At 47.8% G+C, this 16,629-nt stretch overlaps 2 protein-coding genes across 2 annotated transcripts in view; one reads left to right on the top strand and one right to left on the bottom strand.

Moving 5' to 3' along the window:
• KCNG4 (potassium voltage-gated channel modifier subfamily G member 4) overlaps positions 1-16,629 on the bottom strand; it is a 114,441-nt gene that overhangs the window by 77,663 nt on the left and 20,149 nt on the right. The gene's annotated exons all lie outside the window — the stretch shown is intronic.
• WFDC1 (WAP four-disulfide core domain 1) overlaps positions 13,195-16,629 on the top strand; it is a 337,260-nt gene continuing 333,825 nt past the window's right edge. The window contains exon 1 of the mRNA XM_063944262.1: positions 13,195-14,001. Coding sequence (XP_063800332.1) covers positions 13,195-14,001 — 807 coding nt within the window. The remainder of the gene's footprint in view (positions 14,002-16,629) is intronic.

The raw sequence follows: 16,629 nt of genomic DNA, 5'->3' as shown, positions 1-16,629 counted from the left end.
CAGTGAATCCCAACGGTGAGTATTAGGGTTAGACACTAAGGGGGTGGTTAGGATGCGGGAGGGGATGGTTAGGGTTAGGCATTGGGTGGGGTGGGTTTGGCTGCGGAAGTGGACAGCTAGAGTTCGGCTGTGGGGGGGATAGTTAGGATTAGGCTGTGGGATGGGACAGGTAGGATAAGGCTGTGGGAGAGGACAGGTAGCATTAGGCTGTGGGAGGGGACAGGTAGGGTTAGGCTGTGGGAGAGGAAGGTTAGTTTTACTATGGAAGTGGACACTTAGGGTTAGACTGTGGGAGGGGACAGGTAGGGCTAGGCTGCGGGATGGGACAGGTAGAGCTAGGCTGTGGGAGGGGATGGTTAGGGTTACTATGGGAGTGGACACTTAGTGTTAGACTGTGGGAGGGGACAGGTAGGGTTAGGCTGTGGGAGAGGAAGGTTAGGGTTACTATGGAAGTGGACACTTAGGGTTAGACTGTGGGAGGGGACAGGTAGGGTTAGGCTGTGGGAGGGGATGGTTAGGCTGTGGGATAAGATGGTTAGGGTTAGACTATGGGAGGGGATGGATAGGGTTAGGCAGCGGGAGGGGACGGGTGAGGGTAGGCTGTGGGAGGGGACAGGTAGGGTTAGGCTGTGGGAGAGGATGGTTAGGGTTGCTATGGGAGTGGACACTTAGGGTTAGACTGTGGGAGGGGACAGGTAGGGATAGGCTGCGGGATGGGACAGGTAGAGCTAGGCTGTGGGAGCGGATGGTTAGGCTGTGGGAGGAGTAGGTTAGGCTGTGGGTGGAGATAGTTAGAGTTAGGCTGTGTGAGGGGACAGGTAGGGTTACGCTGCGGGATGGGACTGGTAGGGTTAGGCTGCGGGAGGGGACAATTAGGGTTAGGCTGTTGAATGGGACATTTATGGTTAGAATACTCACGGGATCCGTCATCATTGTGAACATCGGGATTCTGCTGTTGAAAATGTGACCGTTGGCCTCCTGACCACTGAAATATCATACCCAACTCCTTGGAACATATCACTTCCAAAACGAAGCTGTAAAAAGTTGCACGTAGACGTTGCGAATTTACGCCATAGTGGGCGGCATCACAAGATACATCCATCTCTGCACCAGTAGCATGTGCGCCAGGTCTACTTCACGCACACTTACACCCAGATGCATCATCTGCCCCCAGCCAGGTTGTTAGCGCATGGAAAATATGTTTTGATAGCGAATAACTCTTTCTTTATTGAGATTTGATTTTAGGAGCATGAACTACTGTTCTCTCCTGGTGTAACTCAGGGGTTCACTATGGTATGCAGGCGGTCGGGATCCCGGCGACCAGCATACCGGCGCCGGGAGCCCAACCGCCGGCTTACCGACAGTGTGGCGAGCGCAAATGAGCCCCTTGCGGGCTTGCCATGCTACGCGCGCCATGCAATTTTATTCTCCCTCCAGGGGGGTCGTGGAGCCCCACGAGGGAGAATAAGTGTCGGTATGCCGGCTGTCGGGATCCCGGCGCCGGTATACTGTGCGCCAGGATCCCGTCGACATACTGAAGACCACCCGTAACTCAGGTATATATACTACAGTTCTCTCCTGGTGTAACCCGGGCACATATACTACTGTTCTCTCCTGGTGTAACCCAGGCACATCTACTACTGTTCTCTCCTTATGTAACCCAGGCACATATATTACTGTTCTCTCCCGGTGTATCCCCGGCACATATACTACTGTTCTCTCCTGGTATAACCCAAGCACATATACTACTGTTCTCTCCTGGTGTAACCCAGGCGCATATACTACTGTTCTCTCCCGGTGTAACCCAGTCGCATATACTACTGTTCTCTCCTGGTGTAACCCAAGCACATCTACTACTGTTCTCTCCTGGTGTAACCCGGGCACATATACTACTGTTCTCTCCTGGTGTAACCCAGTGTTAGGGTCTCCTGCCCTGTGCTGCCACGTCGTCATGGCAACCGGGAGACAAGTGCTAGTGGAGTAACCTGAGCGCAGCTGATACTCCGGTTCGGGTCTTTTGCTGTGCAGTGGTTATAGGCTCTGTGCACGGCAGGGGATCCGGTGCTGGTTTTTGTGCTCACAGTCTGTGAGGTCTGAGTGGGGCGTGGACAGCACCTGCTTTATAAGGCCTCTTTTCAGGGTAAGCAGATGCTGCTGAATCTTTGTTGGTTAGTCAGTTCATGAAAGTTAGCCAGTACTGTGTAGCTTTGTATTTGTTTGTTGCTTACTGCAAATAGGCCTGGGGATTTGGTATTACACTCTGCCAATCCAGACCTAGCAGTAAGACTGGAGTCAGTCGTTTAGCTTGCTGGGGTTCTGTTACTACTCTGTGAACTTAGCAAGTTTGCGGCTGTATTCTAAGACTTGCCTGTCTAATCCTGTCTCACTGTGCTAGGTGTCAGGGGTCAGTTTAGTGGCAGTAAGCTAAAACCTGTGCACTGCAAGTGAGAATTAGGATTGTGGAGATTCTCCTTGTGTCTATCATTCCATCTCTGACCAAGGAGTTTACTGCCACACCCGTTGGTAACCCTTTAGGGTTTTGCTGTTGCCCTTAGCAACAGCATTTCGGGTTCTCTACGTATTAAAACACAACATCTTGCTTTTCCATCTGAGCAGTTCTAATACAAGGGAGATACCCAGTTCCTTAGCCTCTGGGCTTCTCTGTTCACTTTGTGTGTATTTTGTTACCCTATCACCTTCTGTGTACATTATGTCATATCCCCCAGTTTGTCTGTGAGTCCATCTGTTTTGCATAACAGTTCAAACACCAGTACTTTCCTGCAGGCACTGGTGTGCATAACATATTCAGCAGCCTAATACTCCTGTTGAAATTTTGTGGGAATATGGAGCATACCCCTCAAAATACGTTGCAACAGGTGGTCGATCAGGTGCAGGTCCTGACTCGACAATTTAATGATTTGTCCATTAAAATGCACACCTCCCAGGCTGCTGGCGGAGCTCCCGCAGCAGCAGCACCTGCAGGGGTTAAGGAGCCGAAAGTAAATCTCCCGGATCGTTTTTCTGGAGATCGCTCGCAGTTCTTTTGTTTCAAGGAGAGCTGCAAGCTATACTTCCGGCTTAGGCCTCAGTCTTCTGGGTCGGAGATTCAGCGGGTGGGCATAGTGATTTCCTTGCTACAAGGAGACCCACAGGTCTGGGCATATGGGTTGCAGCCTGACTGTCCGTCGCTTAAAAGTGTTGATGCTTTTTTTACGGCACTGGGCATGTTGTATGATGACCCTGACAAGACGGCCTCAGCCGAGGCTCAGATTTCGATCCTTAAGCAAGGGCGAAGGCCAGTTGAGGTTTACTGTACGGAGTTTCGGAGGTTGGCCCATGATACCCAGTGGAATGACCCAGCCCTGAGACACCAGTACCGAAGAGGTCTTTCTAACCAGATAAAGGACCAACTGGTACAATATTCCTTGCCTGATAGCTTGGATCAGCTCATGCAGTTATCCATTCGGGTGGATAGACGGCTGAGAGAGCGTAGGCTTGAAAGGGAGACTGAGATTTCCTTCCTTCCCAAGGGAACCTCAGACTCTGAGGAATTTTCTGAGGAGCCTATGCAGATTGGGGCTACCCGCCTCTCCTCGCGTGAGAAGACGTGGAGGAGACAGCAGGGGTTGTGTTTGTACTGTGGGAATAAAGGTCATGTGGTAGTATCATGCCCAGAAAAGCCGGAAAACTTCAGGGCCTGAGGGTGATGGGAAATATCCTGTCAGGCCAGAAGTCAGAATTTCCCAAGAAGACTTTTATCATTCCGGTGACCTTGAAGATCCTCGGTCAAACTGTCAAGACTGAGGCCTTTGTGGACAGTGGGGCCGACGGGGTTTTTATGGACCGCCAATTCGCCCTGAAACACTCTGTTCCCTTAGTACCCTTGGCATCGGAAATTGAGATTTGTGGGTTAAACGGGGAACCATTATCCCAAGGTAAAATTACCTCTTGCACTAGCCAGATTTCTTTGTTTATTGGAGCCACACACTCTGAAAAATTGTCCTTTTATGTGACTGTTTGTACTTTTGCCCCATTGGTGTTGGGGTTACCCTGGTTAAGGGCCCACAATCCTCAATTTGACTGGGTCTCTGGGGAGATTCTTAGTTGGGGTACTGATTGTTTCAGGAGTTGCTTGAGCCTTCCAGTCAGGCTCTCGCAGCTAAGTTTGCCAGGATTGCCAGGGTGTTATGCAGATTTTGCGGACGTGTTCTCCAAAAAAGTTGCAGAGGTACTACCTCCCCATCGCCCCTATGACTGTGCCATTGATTTGTTGCCAAATGCTAAGCTTCCCAAGAGCAGGTTGTACTCCCTGTCACGTCCTGAGACTCAGGCTATGGCAGAGTACATTCAGGAGAACTTGGCTAAGGGATTTATCAGACCTTCACAGTCTCCAGTTGGGTCGGGGTTCTTCTTCGTGGGTAAAAAGGACGGTTCGTTGCGACCCTGCATCGACTTCAGGGAATTGAACCGTATCACGATTAAAAACTCATACCCACTGCCTCTCATTTCGGTCTTGTTTGACCAGCTTCGTACTGCCACCATATTTTCTAAGATTGACCTACGCGGTGCGTACAATCTAATCCGAATAAGAGAGGGGGATGAATGGAAGACTGCCTTTAATACCCACTCAGGGCATTATGAATATTTGGTGATGCCTTTTGGGCTCTGTAATGCCCCGGCAGTCTTCCAGGATTTCATGAATGATGTGCTCAGGGAATATTTGGATAGATTCTTAGTTGTATACTTAGATGACATCCTAATCTTCTCCCATTCCCTGGAGGAACATCGGAAGCATGTACGCTTAGTCCTCCAGAAACTCAGAGACCACCGGCTTGGGGCGAAGCTGGAGAAGTGCGAATTTGAAGTTCAGCAAATCGCATTTCTAGGATATATTATCTCCCCAGAAGGTTTCCAAATGGAGGGTTCCAAGGTACAGGCAGTCCTGGATTGGGTGCAGCCCACTAGTTTGAAGGCGCTTCAGCGTTTCCTGGGCTTTGCAAATTTTTATAGACGATTTATCGCTGGATTTTCGTCTATAGTGGCGCCCTTGGTGGCACTCACTAAGAAAGGGGCGGATGTTGCTCACTGGTCTTGTGAGGCTAAAGCGGCTTTTGCCCGTCTCAAAAGGGCATTTGTTTCGGCCAAGGTGCTGCGACACCCAGATCCAGAGCGTCCTTTTGTGGTGGAGGTGGATGCCTCTGAGATGGGTATTGGGGCAGTGCTTTCTCAGATGGGAGTGTCTGATAATCGCCTTCATCCCTGTGCTTACTTTTCCCGTAAATTTTCGCCTGCCGAGATGAATTATGACGTGGGTAACCGGGAATTGTTGGCTATTAAGGATGCACTCGAGGAGTGGAGACACTGGCTTGAGGGGGCTAAGTTTGTGGTCTCAATTCTCACTGACCATAAGAATCTGGCATATTTAGAGTCAGCGAAGCGTCTCAATGCCAGGCAGGCACGATGGGCTTTGTTTTTTGCTCGCTTTAATTTTTTGATAACATATCGCCCTGGGTCAAAAAACATCAAGGCTGATGCGCTCTCGCGGAGTTTTGCTCCAATCCAGGAGACCACCGAGGAGCCGTTGCCCATTGTTTCCCCATCATGTATTAAAGTGGGCATTACCCAGGACCTCTTATCATTAGTCCTTAGAGCACAGGAGCAGGCTCCTCCAGACCTTCCGGTAGGTCTTTTGTTTGTGCCTCCTAGGTTAAGACAGCGAGTGTTCCTGGAATTCCATGCCAAGAAGTCGGCAGGTCACCCGGGTATTGCCAGAACTCGGGAGTTGCTATCTAGGGCGGTGTGGTGGCCCTCGGTGGCCAAGGATGTGGATCAGTGGGTTCAGGCATGTGACATCTGTGCCCGAAATAAGACTCCTAGAGGGGTTCCTGTTGGCCCATTACATCCACTCTCTATCCCATCTAAGCCATGGACCCACATTTCTATGGATTTTGTGGTGGACTTGCCCAAATCCTCGGGGATGACAGCCATCTGGGTTGTCGTTGACAGGTTTTCGAAGATGGCGCACTTCGTTCCACTGGTTGGGCTGCCATCAGCCAGACGCCTGTCTGAATTATTTATGCTGCATGTTGTGCGTCTCCACGGGTTGCCACTTGATGTGGTCTCTGACCGCGGATCCCAGTTTGTGGCCAAATTCTGGAGGGCATTTTGTTCCGATCTCCAGATTTCTGTCAGCTTGTCGTCAGGCTACCATCCGCAGTCTAATGGGCAGACTGAAAGGGTGAACCAGTCCTTGGAGCAGTTCCTCAGGTGTTATGTCTCCAAGTGTCAGACTGACTGGGTTGCTCATCTGTCCATGGCGGAGTTTGCCTATAACAACGCGGCTCACTCTGCTACAGGGATCTCTCCCTTCCTTTGTGTGTATGGGCATCATCCTAAGGCCAATTCTTTTGACCCCCTGGACTCCACGCCTGGTGGTTCCTCTGTGGTTTCGGTCCTTAGAGGTATTTGGCGGAAAGTGAAGAAAGCCCTTGTGTCTGTGTCATTAGTGACCAAAAGGGTTTTTGATAAGCGGAAAAGACCCTGCAGCTTCAAATTAGGAGACTTCGTCTGGTTGTCTACCAAGAATTTGAAGTTGAGACAGCCATCTCATAAGTTAGGGCCCCGGTTCATCGGCCCTTATAAGATCACCAGGGTTATCAATCCGGTGGCATTTCAGTTAGATCTGCCTCGTTCTTTGGGTATCAATAAAACATTCCATTGTTCCCTTTTAAAACGGGCGATTAGTAATCCTTCTTCCAGTGGAAGACCTTCCCCTCTTCTGATACGTGGCCAGAGGGAGTTTGTTGTTGAAAGGATTCTTGACTCCAAGGTGGTTCGGGGTTGGCTGTCATTTTTGGTGCACTGGAAGGGGTATGGCCCGGAGGAGCGGTCGTGGGTGCGCAGTTGTGATCTTCATGCCCCCAGACTGATACGCTCTTTCTTCTCGCAGTTCCCCGATAAACCCGGTGGTAGGGGTTCTTTGACCCCTCGTCAGAGGGGGGGTACTGTTAGGGTCTCCTGCCCTGTGCTGCCACGTCGTCATGGCAACCGGGAGACAAGTGCTAGTGGAGTAACCTGAGCGCAGCTGATACTCCGGTTCGGGTCTTTTGCTGTGCAGTGGTTATAGGCTCTGTGCACGGCAGGGGATCCGGTGCTGGTTTTTGTGCTCACAGTCTGTGAGGTCTGAGTGGGGTGTGGACAGCACCTGCTTTATAAGGCCTCTTTTCAGGGTAAGCAGATGCTGCTGAATCTTTGTTGGTTAGTCAGTTCATGAAAGTTAGCCAGTACTGTGTAGCTTTGTATTTGTTTGTTGCTTACTGCAAATAGGCCTGGGGATTTGGTATTACACTCTGCCAATCCAGACCTAGCAGTAAGACTGGAGTCAGTCGTTTAGCTTGCTGGGGTTCTGTTACTACTCTGTGAACTTAGCAAGTTTGCGGCTGTATTCTAAGACTTGCCTGTCTAATCCTGTCTCACTGTGCTAGGTGTCAGGGGTCAGTTTAGTGGCAGTAAGCTAAAACCTGTGCACTGCAAGTGAGAATTAGGATTGTGGAGATTCTCCTTGTGTCTATCATTCCATCTCTGACCAAGGAGTTTACTGCCACACCCGTTGGTAACCCTTTAGGGTTTTGCTGTTGCCCTTAGCAACAGCATTTCGGGTTCTCTACGTATTAAAACACAACATCTTGCTTTTCCATCTGAGCAGTTCTAATACAAGGGAGATACCCAGTTCCTTAGCCTCTGGGCTTCTCTGTTCACTTTGTGTGTATTTTGTTACCCTATCACCTTCTGTGTACATTATGTCATATCCCCCAGTTTGTCTGTGAGTCCATCTGTTTTGCATAACAGTTCAAACACCAGTACTTTCCTGCAGGCACTGGTGTGCATAACACCCAGGCACATATACTACTGTTCTCTCCTGGTGTAACCCAGGCACATCTACTACTGTTCTCTCCTTATGTAACCCAGGCACATATATTACTGTTCTCTCCCGGTGTATCCCCGGCACATATACTACTGTTCTCTCCTGGTATAACCCAGGCACATATACTACTGTTCTCTCCTGGTGTAACCCAGGCACATATACTACTGTTATCTCCTGGTGTAATACAGGCACATATACTACTGTTCTCTCCTGGTGTAACCCAGGCACATATATTACTGTTCTCTCCCGGTGTATCCCCGGCACATATACTACTGTTCTCTCCTGGTGTAATACAGGCACATATACTACTGTTCTCTCCAGGTGTAACCCAGGCACATATACTACTGCTCTCTCCCGGTGTAACCCAGGCACATCTACTACTGCTCTCTCCTGGTGTAACCCAGGCACATATACTACTGTTCTCTCCTGGTGTAACCCAGGCGCATATACTACTGTTCTCTCCTGGTGTATCAATGGCACATATACTACTGTTCTCTCCTGGTGTAACCCAGGTGCCTGTACTACTGTTCTCTCGTTCTCTCCCAGTGTAACCCAGGCGTGTATACTACTGCTTTCTCCAGGTGTAAACCAGGCCCATATACTACTGTTCTCTCCTGTGATAATGCTGATTTTGATTACCTTATAACCTTCACTATATGGGTAAGAGACTCAGTACGCAATTGACGTATGGGGTACCGTAAGGGTACGCACTTAGCGTAGCACACGCTCGGCCGTAATCGAGACGCACATGCGGCACGCTCGCTCACAGCTTAATGCGTGGTGTCGAGCACGCTATAGGCGGGCGACTACCGTAATGCTACGCAAGCAGCGTTGCGGACGCTCGAGACCACGAGGAGATCACGAGCGGCGCAGACGCTCGCAAGATGACAATCAGTAAACCTTGAATGTAACACACAGAAAGGATACTCTTATGCTGTAAACCTTGTACTGAAACACTGTAGCGATATAACGCTGCTTAACCTTGTTAATACTAAAGCTGTTTGAGCGATCGAGACGCTCCTATTATCCTCTGCAACGTAATGAACACACAATACCGTGCTAAGGTTCCAACACCTTTACTAACAAGCTTTTAAGTTATATCGAAAAAGGTAAAACAGTTCACAAGTCATACACTACAAACTAACATATAATTCTAACCGAATAGCTAGACAGAAATATACAATAATGTCACAATCTTATACTATAACAGAGAGAGAGAGAATATGGCCAATACAAACAAAGAGCGAGTTGATTTCAGAGAATTACTTACGCACACTGGGAATGATCGCTGCGCTATTCCTGGTACCAGCTCCAAGTTAGTCAATATGAAAACCGTTTGTGGAGTGAGAGAGTGAGCTGTCCAGGCTGGCTGATCTTATATACACTACATACAGTGTACTACAAAGGGACCTATAATCTCATTGTTCATTGGACACAGGAATGTCTCCTCGCATCATAACAAAAGGTCATAGGTTAGTTTGAACAGGTGGGCTGTGACTATATCAAACTGCTCAGGTGGGAGGGAATCTCCGGATTCCCGCCGCATGGATAATGAACAGCAAATATAAGAAATGTCCAGAAACTACTAATGGCCATAACTATATGCAGGAGCGATTAATCTTTACCTAACCAACACCGGATTGTTGCTATTAAAATACTCTTCGGTTAGGTACCAGACACAACTGTTCTACCTTAATCAGACCCTTTGTACCACGTAAAGAGGGATTCCCAAGTCCGTGAACAAGTCACATTAAACAAACATACAGTTAATATTTAGGGGAACATTATCTATTAGACCTGCTATATGAATTTATTTAGTAGCGATTGAGTCGCTCGCTAGACGCACACAAACTCTACCGTAAATGCATATACCATGCGTTCAAGCGCACGCCCGTAGGGGCGCCGTCACGCAACTGCGAATATGTGCACGCACGCCAGAGAAAGTGCACGTGCAGCGGGCAAGCGCATGAGGTGAATATATGGCAACGTGTAGTATGATATTTTTCTGACTTTGACACCTGGTATAACCCATGCACATATACTACTGTTCTCTCCTGGTGTAACCCAGGCGTGTATACTACTGCTCTCTCCTGGTATAACCCATGCACATATACTACTGTTCTCTCCTGGTGTAACCCAGGCGTGTATACTACTGCTCTCTCCAGGTGTAAACCAGGCAGATATAAAGACTATGTAGGGCATCTCGTGTGCCTGGAGCAGCATAAACTTACCAGGCTGAGCATGTAGCATGTTACTCTATACCACAGACAGCTAGGGGTGGAGATTTTGAGGGAAGGGACGCTGTGTTTGTTATTCTAATTTTGATTGGTTGTTGCAGGTTGAGGGGTGTTGACAACCTGCATGTAGCTAACAATCTGGAAAGTTCTTTCTCTTTCCAGTTTGATTCGTTGACCACCCTCAAACCCTAAGTGGGTTGGGTTGTTATGTTGTTTTATTGTGTCTGCTTTCTTAGTGGCTGGTCAAAGCGGTTTATGTGGTTAATTTTCATTAATGGTATTTGTTGAGGGACAGTTTAGTCATATGAGTGGTAGGCATGGATATCAGATTGTGAATATGGGCATCACCGGTCCAGGTGGGCCCAGATGCCACTTTGTGACTAATTGTCATCTCATTTTGATTGGTTATGGGGCAGGTGAACCAATTTCTATTCCCACAGGGGTGGTGTTAGCAGCTCTGCCCTTGTGAGTTGTATCATGGTTAGGGATAGTGGCAGGAGGTTGATCCCTGACCATGGGGGGCAGTTGGCCCAGTAGTAGAATGTGTTCTTGATTGTATTTTTCTGGTTGGTCAAGGATAGTGGCAGAAGGCCGATCCTTGGCCATTGGGGCAGGTGGCGCTTGGGTATTTTTGTGTTATATTTTTATTTTTACATTTTTCATATACTTTATTTTTAATATTTTTGTTACTCGCAATTTTAACCGTTCTTCTCCCCGCCACTTTAGTTTAGAGGAGGGACCTTTTATTAAGGGTTAAATTCTAAATAAGCCTTCATCCTCTAAAATGAAAATAAAAAGTCAACCCCTTCCATGCCATAATTCAGTTGTCTGTGTCTTTATTTTAGATAAGTGGATATGAGTGTCGTGTGTATGCATCTGACTGTGTAAGGTTTATGTTGTTCTCTCCTGGTGTAACCCATGCACACATACTACTGTTCTCTCCTGATGTAACCCAGACGCAGAGCCGGCCATAGACATAGGCAAACTAGGCAATTGCCTAGGGCATTTGATATGCCTAGGGGCATCAGCAGCTTCTGCTGATTAAAATGATATGCGGCCTGCCTATATTCTGTGTGTAGCATTTCATATGCAGATACAGCCACAGTCTCACACAATATATAGGCATGCTGCATATCATTTTAATAAGCAGAAGCAGCTTGTGCATCCTAGCCACATAGCAATGCAAATAAGATGCATTTTCATAAAAAAAAGGTGCCCGATGTTAGCATTGAGGCAAGAATTATGAGGACACATCTGTATCTAAGCAGAGGCAGAGGTCACAGTGTTAGCGGCAGTGTGAGTGCTGTGTGCATGTGAGTGGGTTGGTTGTGCAGTAGTGATCGGAATATGTGTAAGGAGCATTATGTGTGTCATGTAAAAATGCATTAATGTGCAATATACAGTATGTGCATAGGGGCACTAATAATGTGCAGCAAATGTGTAGGGGGCACAATGTGTGTCATGTGTATAAGGGCATTAATAATGTGCGGCATATGTGTAAGGGACATTATGTGTAAAAGGACATTAATAAAGGTTGTCATAATGCGTAAGGCGCATTATGTTTATAAGGACATTAATAATGTGTCTCATATGTGTAAGGGGCATTACGGTGCGGAATTATGTGTATAAATGCATTACTAATGTGTGGCATTATGTTTATAAGGTGCTCTACTATGAGACATTACGTATAGAAAGAGCACTACTGTGTCGTCTAATGTGAATAAAGAGCAATAGGGTGTGGTGTAATGTGAATAAGGAGCAATTCAGTGTCATGTAATGTGAATAAGGGGCTCTACCGTGACCAGTAATGTTTATAAGGTAATGTGATACTACTGTGGGATGTAATGTGAATTAGGGACACTATCGCATGATCAAATGTGAATAAAGTTGCAGTACTGTGTGGCGTCATTTGAATTGGGGTTACTATTGTGTGGTCATGCCCCTTGCCAGCAAAAACACACCCCTTTTTGGGCTGTGCGCTGAATGTGCGAACTGTTCCTATTTAAAATATAGGTGGTACAAACACCAAAATAAGGACTGCTATGGGTGAGGGGTGATGGTGCTGGGAAAGAGGTGCAAGGTCAGAGGCGGAACTAGCGGTGGTACTAGAGGGCACCAGCCAAAATCTTGCCTAGGGCATCACATTGGCCTAGGGCATCATATCGGCTCTGCCCAGGCGCATATACTACAGTTCTCTCCTGGTATAACCCAGGCACATATACTGCTGTTCTCTTCTGGTGTAATCCAGGCACATATACTACTGTTCTCTCCTGGTGTAATTCAAGCACATATACTGCTGTTCTCTTCTGGTGTAACCCAGGCACATATGCTGCTGTTCTCTCCCAGTGTAACCCAGGCGCATATACTGCTGTTCTCTCCCAGTGTAACCCAGGCGCATATACTGCTGTTCTCTTCTGGTGTAACCCAGGCACATATACTGCTGTTCTCTCCTGGTGTAACCCAGGCACATATACTACTGTTCTCTCCTGGTGTAACGCAGGCACATATACTACTGTTCTCTCCTGGTGTAACCCAGGCACATATACTACTGTTCTCTTCTGGTGTAACCCAGGCACATAGTCTACTGTTCTCTCCTGGTGTAACCAAGGCACATATACTACTGTTCTCTCCTTGTGTAACCCAGACACATATACTACTGTTCTCTCCTTGTGTAACCCAAGCACATATACTGCTGTTCTCTTCTGGTGTAACCCAGGCTCATATACTAACTAGTATTCTCTCCTGTTGTAATCCAGGCACATATACTACTATTCTCTCCTGGTGCAACCCAGGCACATATACTACTGTTCTGTCCTGGTGTAACCCAGGCACATATACTACTGCTCTCTCCTGGTGTGCAGACGTATGTGCAGGAGCTCCTGAGATCCAGAGCCTAGCAGTGCAGCAGAGTGAGAGTGCCCGCCCCCCTGCAGGATTCCTGGGCAGGAGTTGCTGCTCTTAGCAGGGGGAGAGTGGAAGTTTCAGCAGGTGGAAGGCCCGGGCCCGGGGCTGCTGCCTTCGGGTCCCAGAGGTATGAAGAAGGGGCAGGCATCCCTCACGCCACCCCCTTCCCCAGCTGTAGGGGTTGGGGGACAGGAAGGGACGGTGGAATCAGCCAGCCAACCACGGATTACAAGGAGTACCAGCAGTGTTGCCGGAGCCCCTGTGAAGCAGCAGGGATCGGCAGGAAGATTGTGTACCCCTAAGCCTGTGGAAGGCACCTCTGCCAGTAAGTTTACTGGTGGGGACAGTACAGTCGCCACAGCGGCTGAGCCTCCAGGCAAGGAAGGGGTTAATGTCAATGTAACAGAAGATATCTCAGATACAGAGGACTCAGACTGTGATGATGATGTTTCAGAGGAAGATTACTGGGTCCATTTAGGCCTAAAGGAATTAATGGCAGAAGCTGCTAAACGTAAATCCCGGTATTATGCTCGCAAGAGAAAGTGTAATACAATTGGCAATTTGGAGCGGGTCAGGATCCAGGGTGAAATGGATGAAATACAAGCAACCATGTGTAATATAAAGGGGAGAATTACATCTCTGAAGGAATCTGAAGGAAAGAAAAAAAAGGCAAAAGTTTCCATACCAGCAGGGAAGGAGTTAACTGCAGTGCATAGAAATCAGGTTACACCCTTATCAAAGGAGTTGATTCACCTGGAAAAGGAAGAGGGTGTGGAGATGGAGGAATCCCCAGCTATTGATGAGCTCCAGAGTGTGACTGTCCAGGAAGAGGCTGTGGTTTTTCTGGATACAGCATCATCGGCTGCTATGGAGACGGAAGCAGAGGCGAGGGGAGCAGACGGCGGCTCGGGAATCCCTGGTGGTGCACCAAGCAAGGTAAGATCTGTGCAGGTGTTGTCAGGAGGGGATTCCCGGGGGTTACCCGTGGCTTCCAAGGTGCCGGGCAATGGTAGCAGTAATGAAAATGCTGTTATAGGTGACAGGCCGGTGAGGACCGGAGGGCAGGATCCGGCGTCGGGTCTATGCAGGGCGCAGGGTGGCATGGAGGATGAACCTGTTAACATTTTGCTTGAATCTGATGCAGGTCCTAGTGTAATTGTGCAGGCTGTGTCCAAAGAAGTGCAGGGATGTGTGGGAATGGCAGTGAGGAAAACTGTAATAACTGATGGTTTGGCTCAAGGTCTGCCAGCTCTAGATCCAGAGACTTTGGATGCTGGTGAGAAAGTAGTTGCAGAGTCAATGTATGGGAACATTCCAGCTCCTGCCAGGGTGAAGGAAGCATTGTCGTTAATCAGTGCAGAAGTAAATAAAAAGAATTCTAAAGACATTCCAGAAGGAAAGGATAAAAATGTGGGGGGTAAACTGCAAAGTGAAAATGTCAATTTAGCTCCTCTTGTTTCTTTTTCAGTGACAGAGGGTGGAGGGAGTGCGGGTAAGCCTAACCCTGATGAAATGTCTTATGCACATAAGGTGGCAGATATGGGGAAAAATTCTGGAAATAAGGATACAAGATTTGGTGGTGGTAGTGGTGGCCAGAGAGTGAGACGGAACCTAGTACAGTTTAGGTGGGTGGGTGATGGTGACCCCCCACCTAAGACTGATTTTCTAAGGTTAATTTTTTCTCTTGGGGTTACTTACAGAGATTTATATGCCTGTATTCACCCTATAAAATCTGTTGAGTATGATGTCAGCTTTTATAATAAGCAAACATTGTTTATTTTTTGGAGAAAGTGGTCTGTAAACAAGGACAAGAATGGTTACTGTAAGTATGAGGCGGATTTGATGGAGAAGCAAAATGACATAAAAGTTACCATCCTGGTCCGCAATGAATCTATACCTATGGAAGATATCAGGTTTTGGTTAAGCAGGCAATGTGAATTGCAATCTGACATTAGGAAAACGGACCACACAATGGGGGTGTGGGGAGGTGCTTGGTTGGCCAGTGTACGTCTGTATCCTGGGGAGACCGGTGTGCGTCATATTCCATCTGCTGCGTACATAGGTCGAGACCGGGTGCAGATATTTTATACTGGTCAACCAAGGACATGTTTTAAGTGTGGTGAGGCTGGCCACCTCAGTGGTGACTGTGGGGGTGTGAAATGTTCGATGTGTGGGGAGAGTGGACATACTTCTAGAACATGTAATAAGGTGAAATGTAACCTTTTTGGGGAGATGGGACATCCCTACAGTCGTTGCCCCATGGCAAATCATAACAACAGGAGTTGCATGAATTTTGAGGAAGGTAGTAGTTCAGAAATGGGAATTACTAGGGGTGGAGTAGTTAAAGTGAACAAAGAGAAAGAAATGTCATGGGAAATTGGCAAAATAGTGTCAGAAGGAAGCAAAGTTCAGCCTCAGGGCCAATCACAGCCTCAATCCCAGTCCCAATCCTGGTTTCAGGTGGGAAAAAAAGGTGTAAAAACAACAAAGAGGAAAGTGCAGGAAGAGGTGATTCTTTCAAATAGGTTTGGCGTATTGACAGATGAGGAAGATGAGGGAGAAGTGGTTCTAGAAAAAGGGGAACCAAGACTTAAACCTAGAAGACAGAGAAGAAAGAACAAAGAAAGGAAAGAAGTAATTAAGATGGTAGGGAAGAGAAGGAGGGAGGAGGGAGAAAGGAATACAGACAGTGAAATAGAGGATGTTGCAGCAGAAAGTTTAGAGTGGGATCCAATAGGGATTGAATTGGAGCAAAGAAAAGAGGAGGAGGAGTTTGGGAAGCCACTGTTTGAGGATGAGGAGGTAGGTTTGGAGGTGGTTGCTGCTGAGGAGGAAGTGATGGTGATAGGGAAAGAGGCAGAGAGTGAATCTGAGAGTCAGAGCAATCAAAATAATGTGTCTGGCCCTGGGTCACTGGATGCAAGGGAACCCCCTGACCCTGGTCCTAAAGAGGCTGGTGCGGGTGTGGATGTGGTGGTGATTGAGGAAGTGAATGGGGTGGCATGTATGGATTGTGGTGTTGGTGGTGGGGGTGGTGGTGATAACTAGAGTAATGTATGTGCATAGTCCATTTCAACAATCTGGAACCATGGATCCCCATCCTATTCGATGTGCCACAATGAATGTGGCTTCCGTGTTATCCGTACATGCTCGGTATCTGGCTTTTGAGTTTTTTGACAACCAGAACGTGGACATCTTGTTCTTACAAGAGACCCGGATCAACAGATTAGCAGCCCTTCACAAAGCTAAAAGTGAGTGGAGGTGCGGGCCCTCTTTTTGGTCTCTTGCTGCTGAGCCGTACGGTGGGGTGGCGGTACTTTTTACCGACATGGTAACCGTGCGCAAGGTTGTTGAGTTACAAGTGGGAAGGTGTATGATTTTGGATGTCACTTTAAGAGGACATAACCTTAGGCTTATCAATATCTATGGCCCCCAGTCTCGCTGGGATAGGAAATGTCTTTTTGAAATGGTTAAACCCTTTCTTTTCACGGCCCAGAAAGTCATCTTTGGGGGCGATTTCAACGCCATCATTAGGCCAAAAGACAGGGGAGGCTCCAGAAGACT

Source organism: Pseudophryne corroboree, chromosome 11, assembly GCF_028390025.1.
Source record: "Pseudophryne corroboree isolate aPseCor3 chromosome 11, aPseCor3.hap2, whole genome shotgun sequence".
Taxonomy (NCBI): Eukaryota; Metazoa; Chordata; class Amphibia; order Anura; family Myobatrachidae; genus Pseudophryne; species Pseudophryne corroboree.
This window is presented reverse-complemented; position numbering and strand designations above follow the sequence as displayed.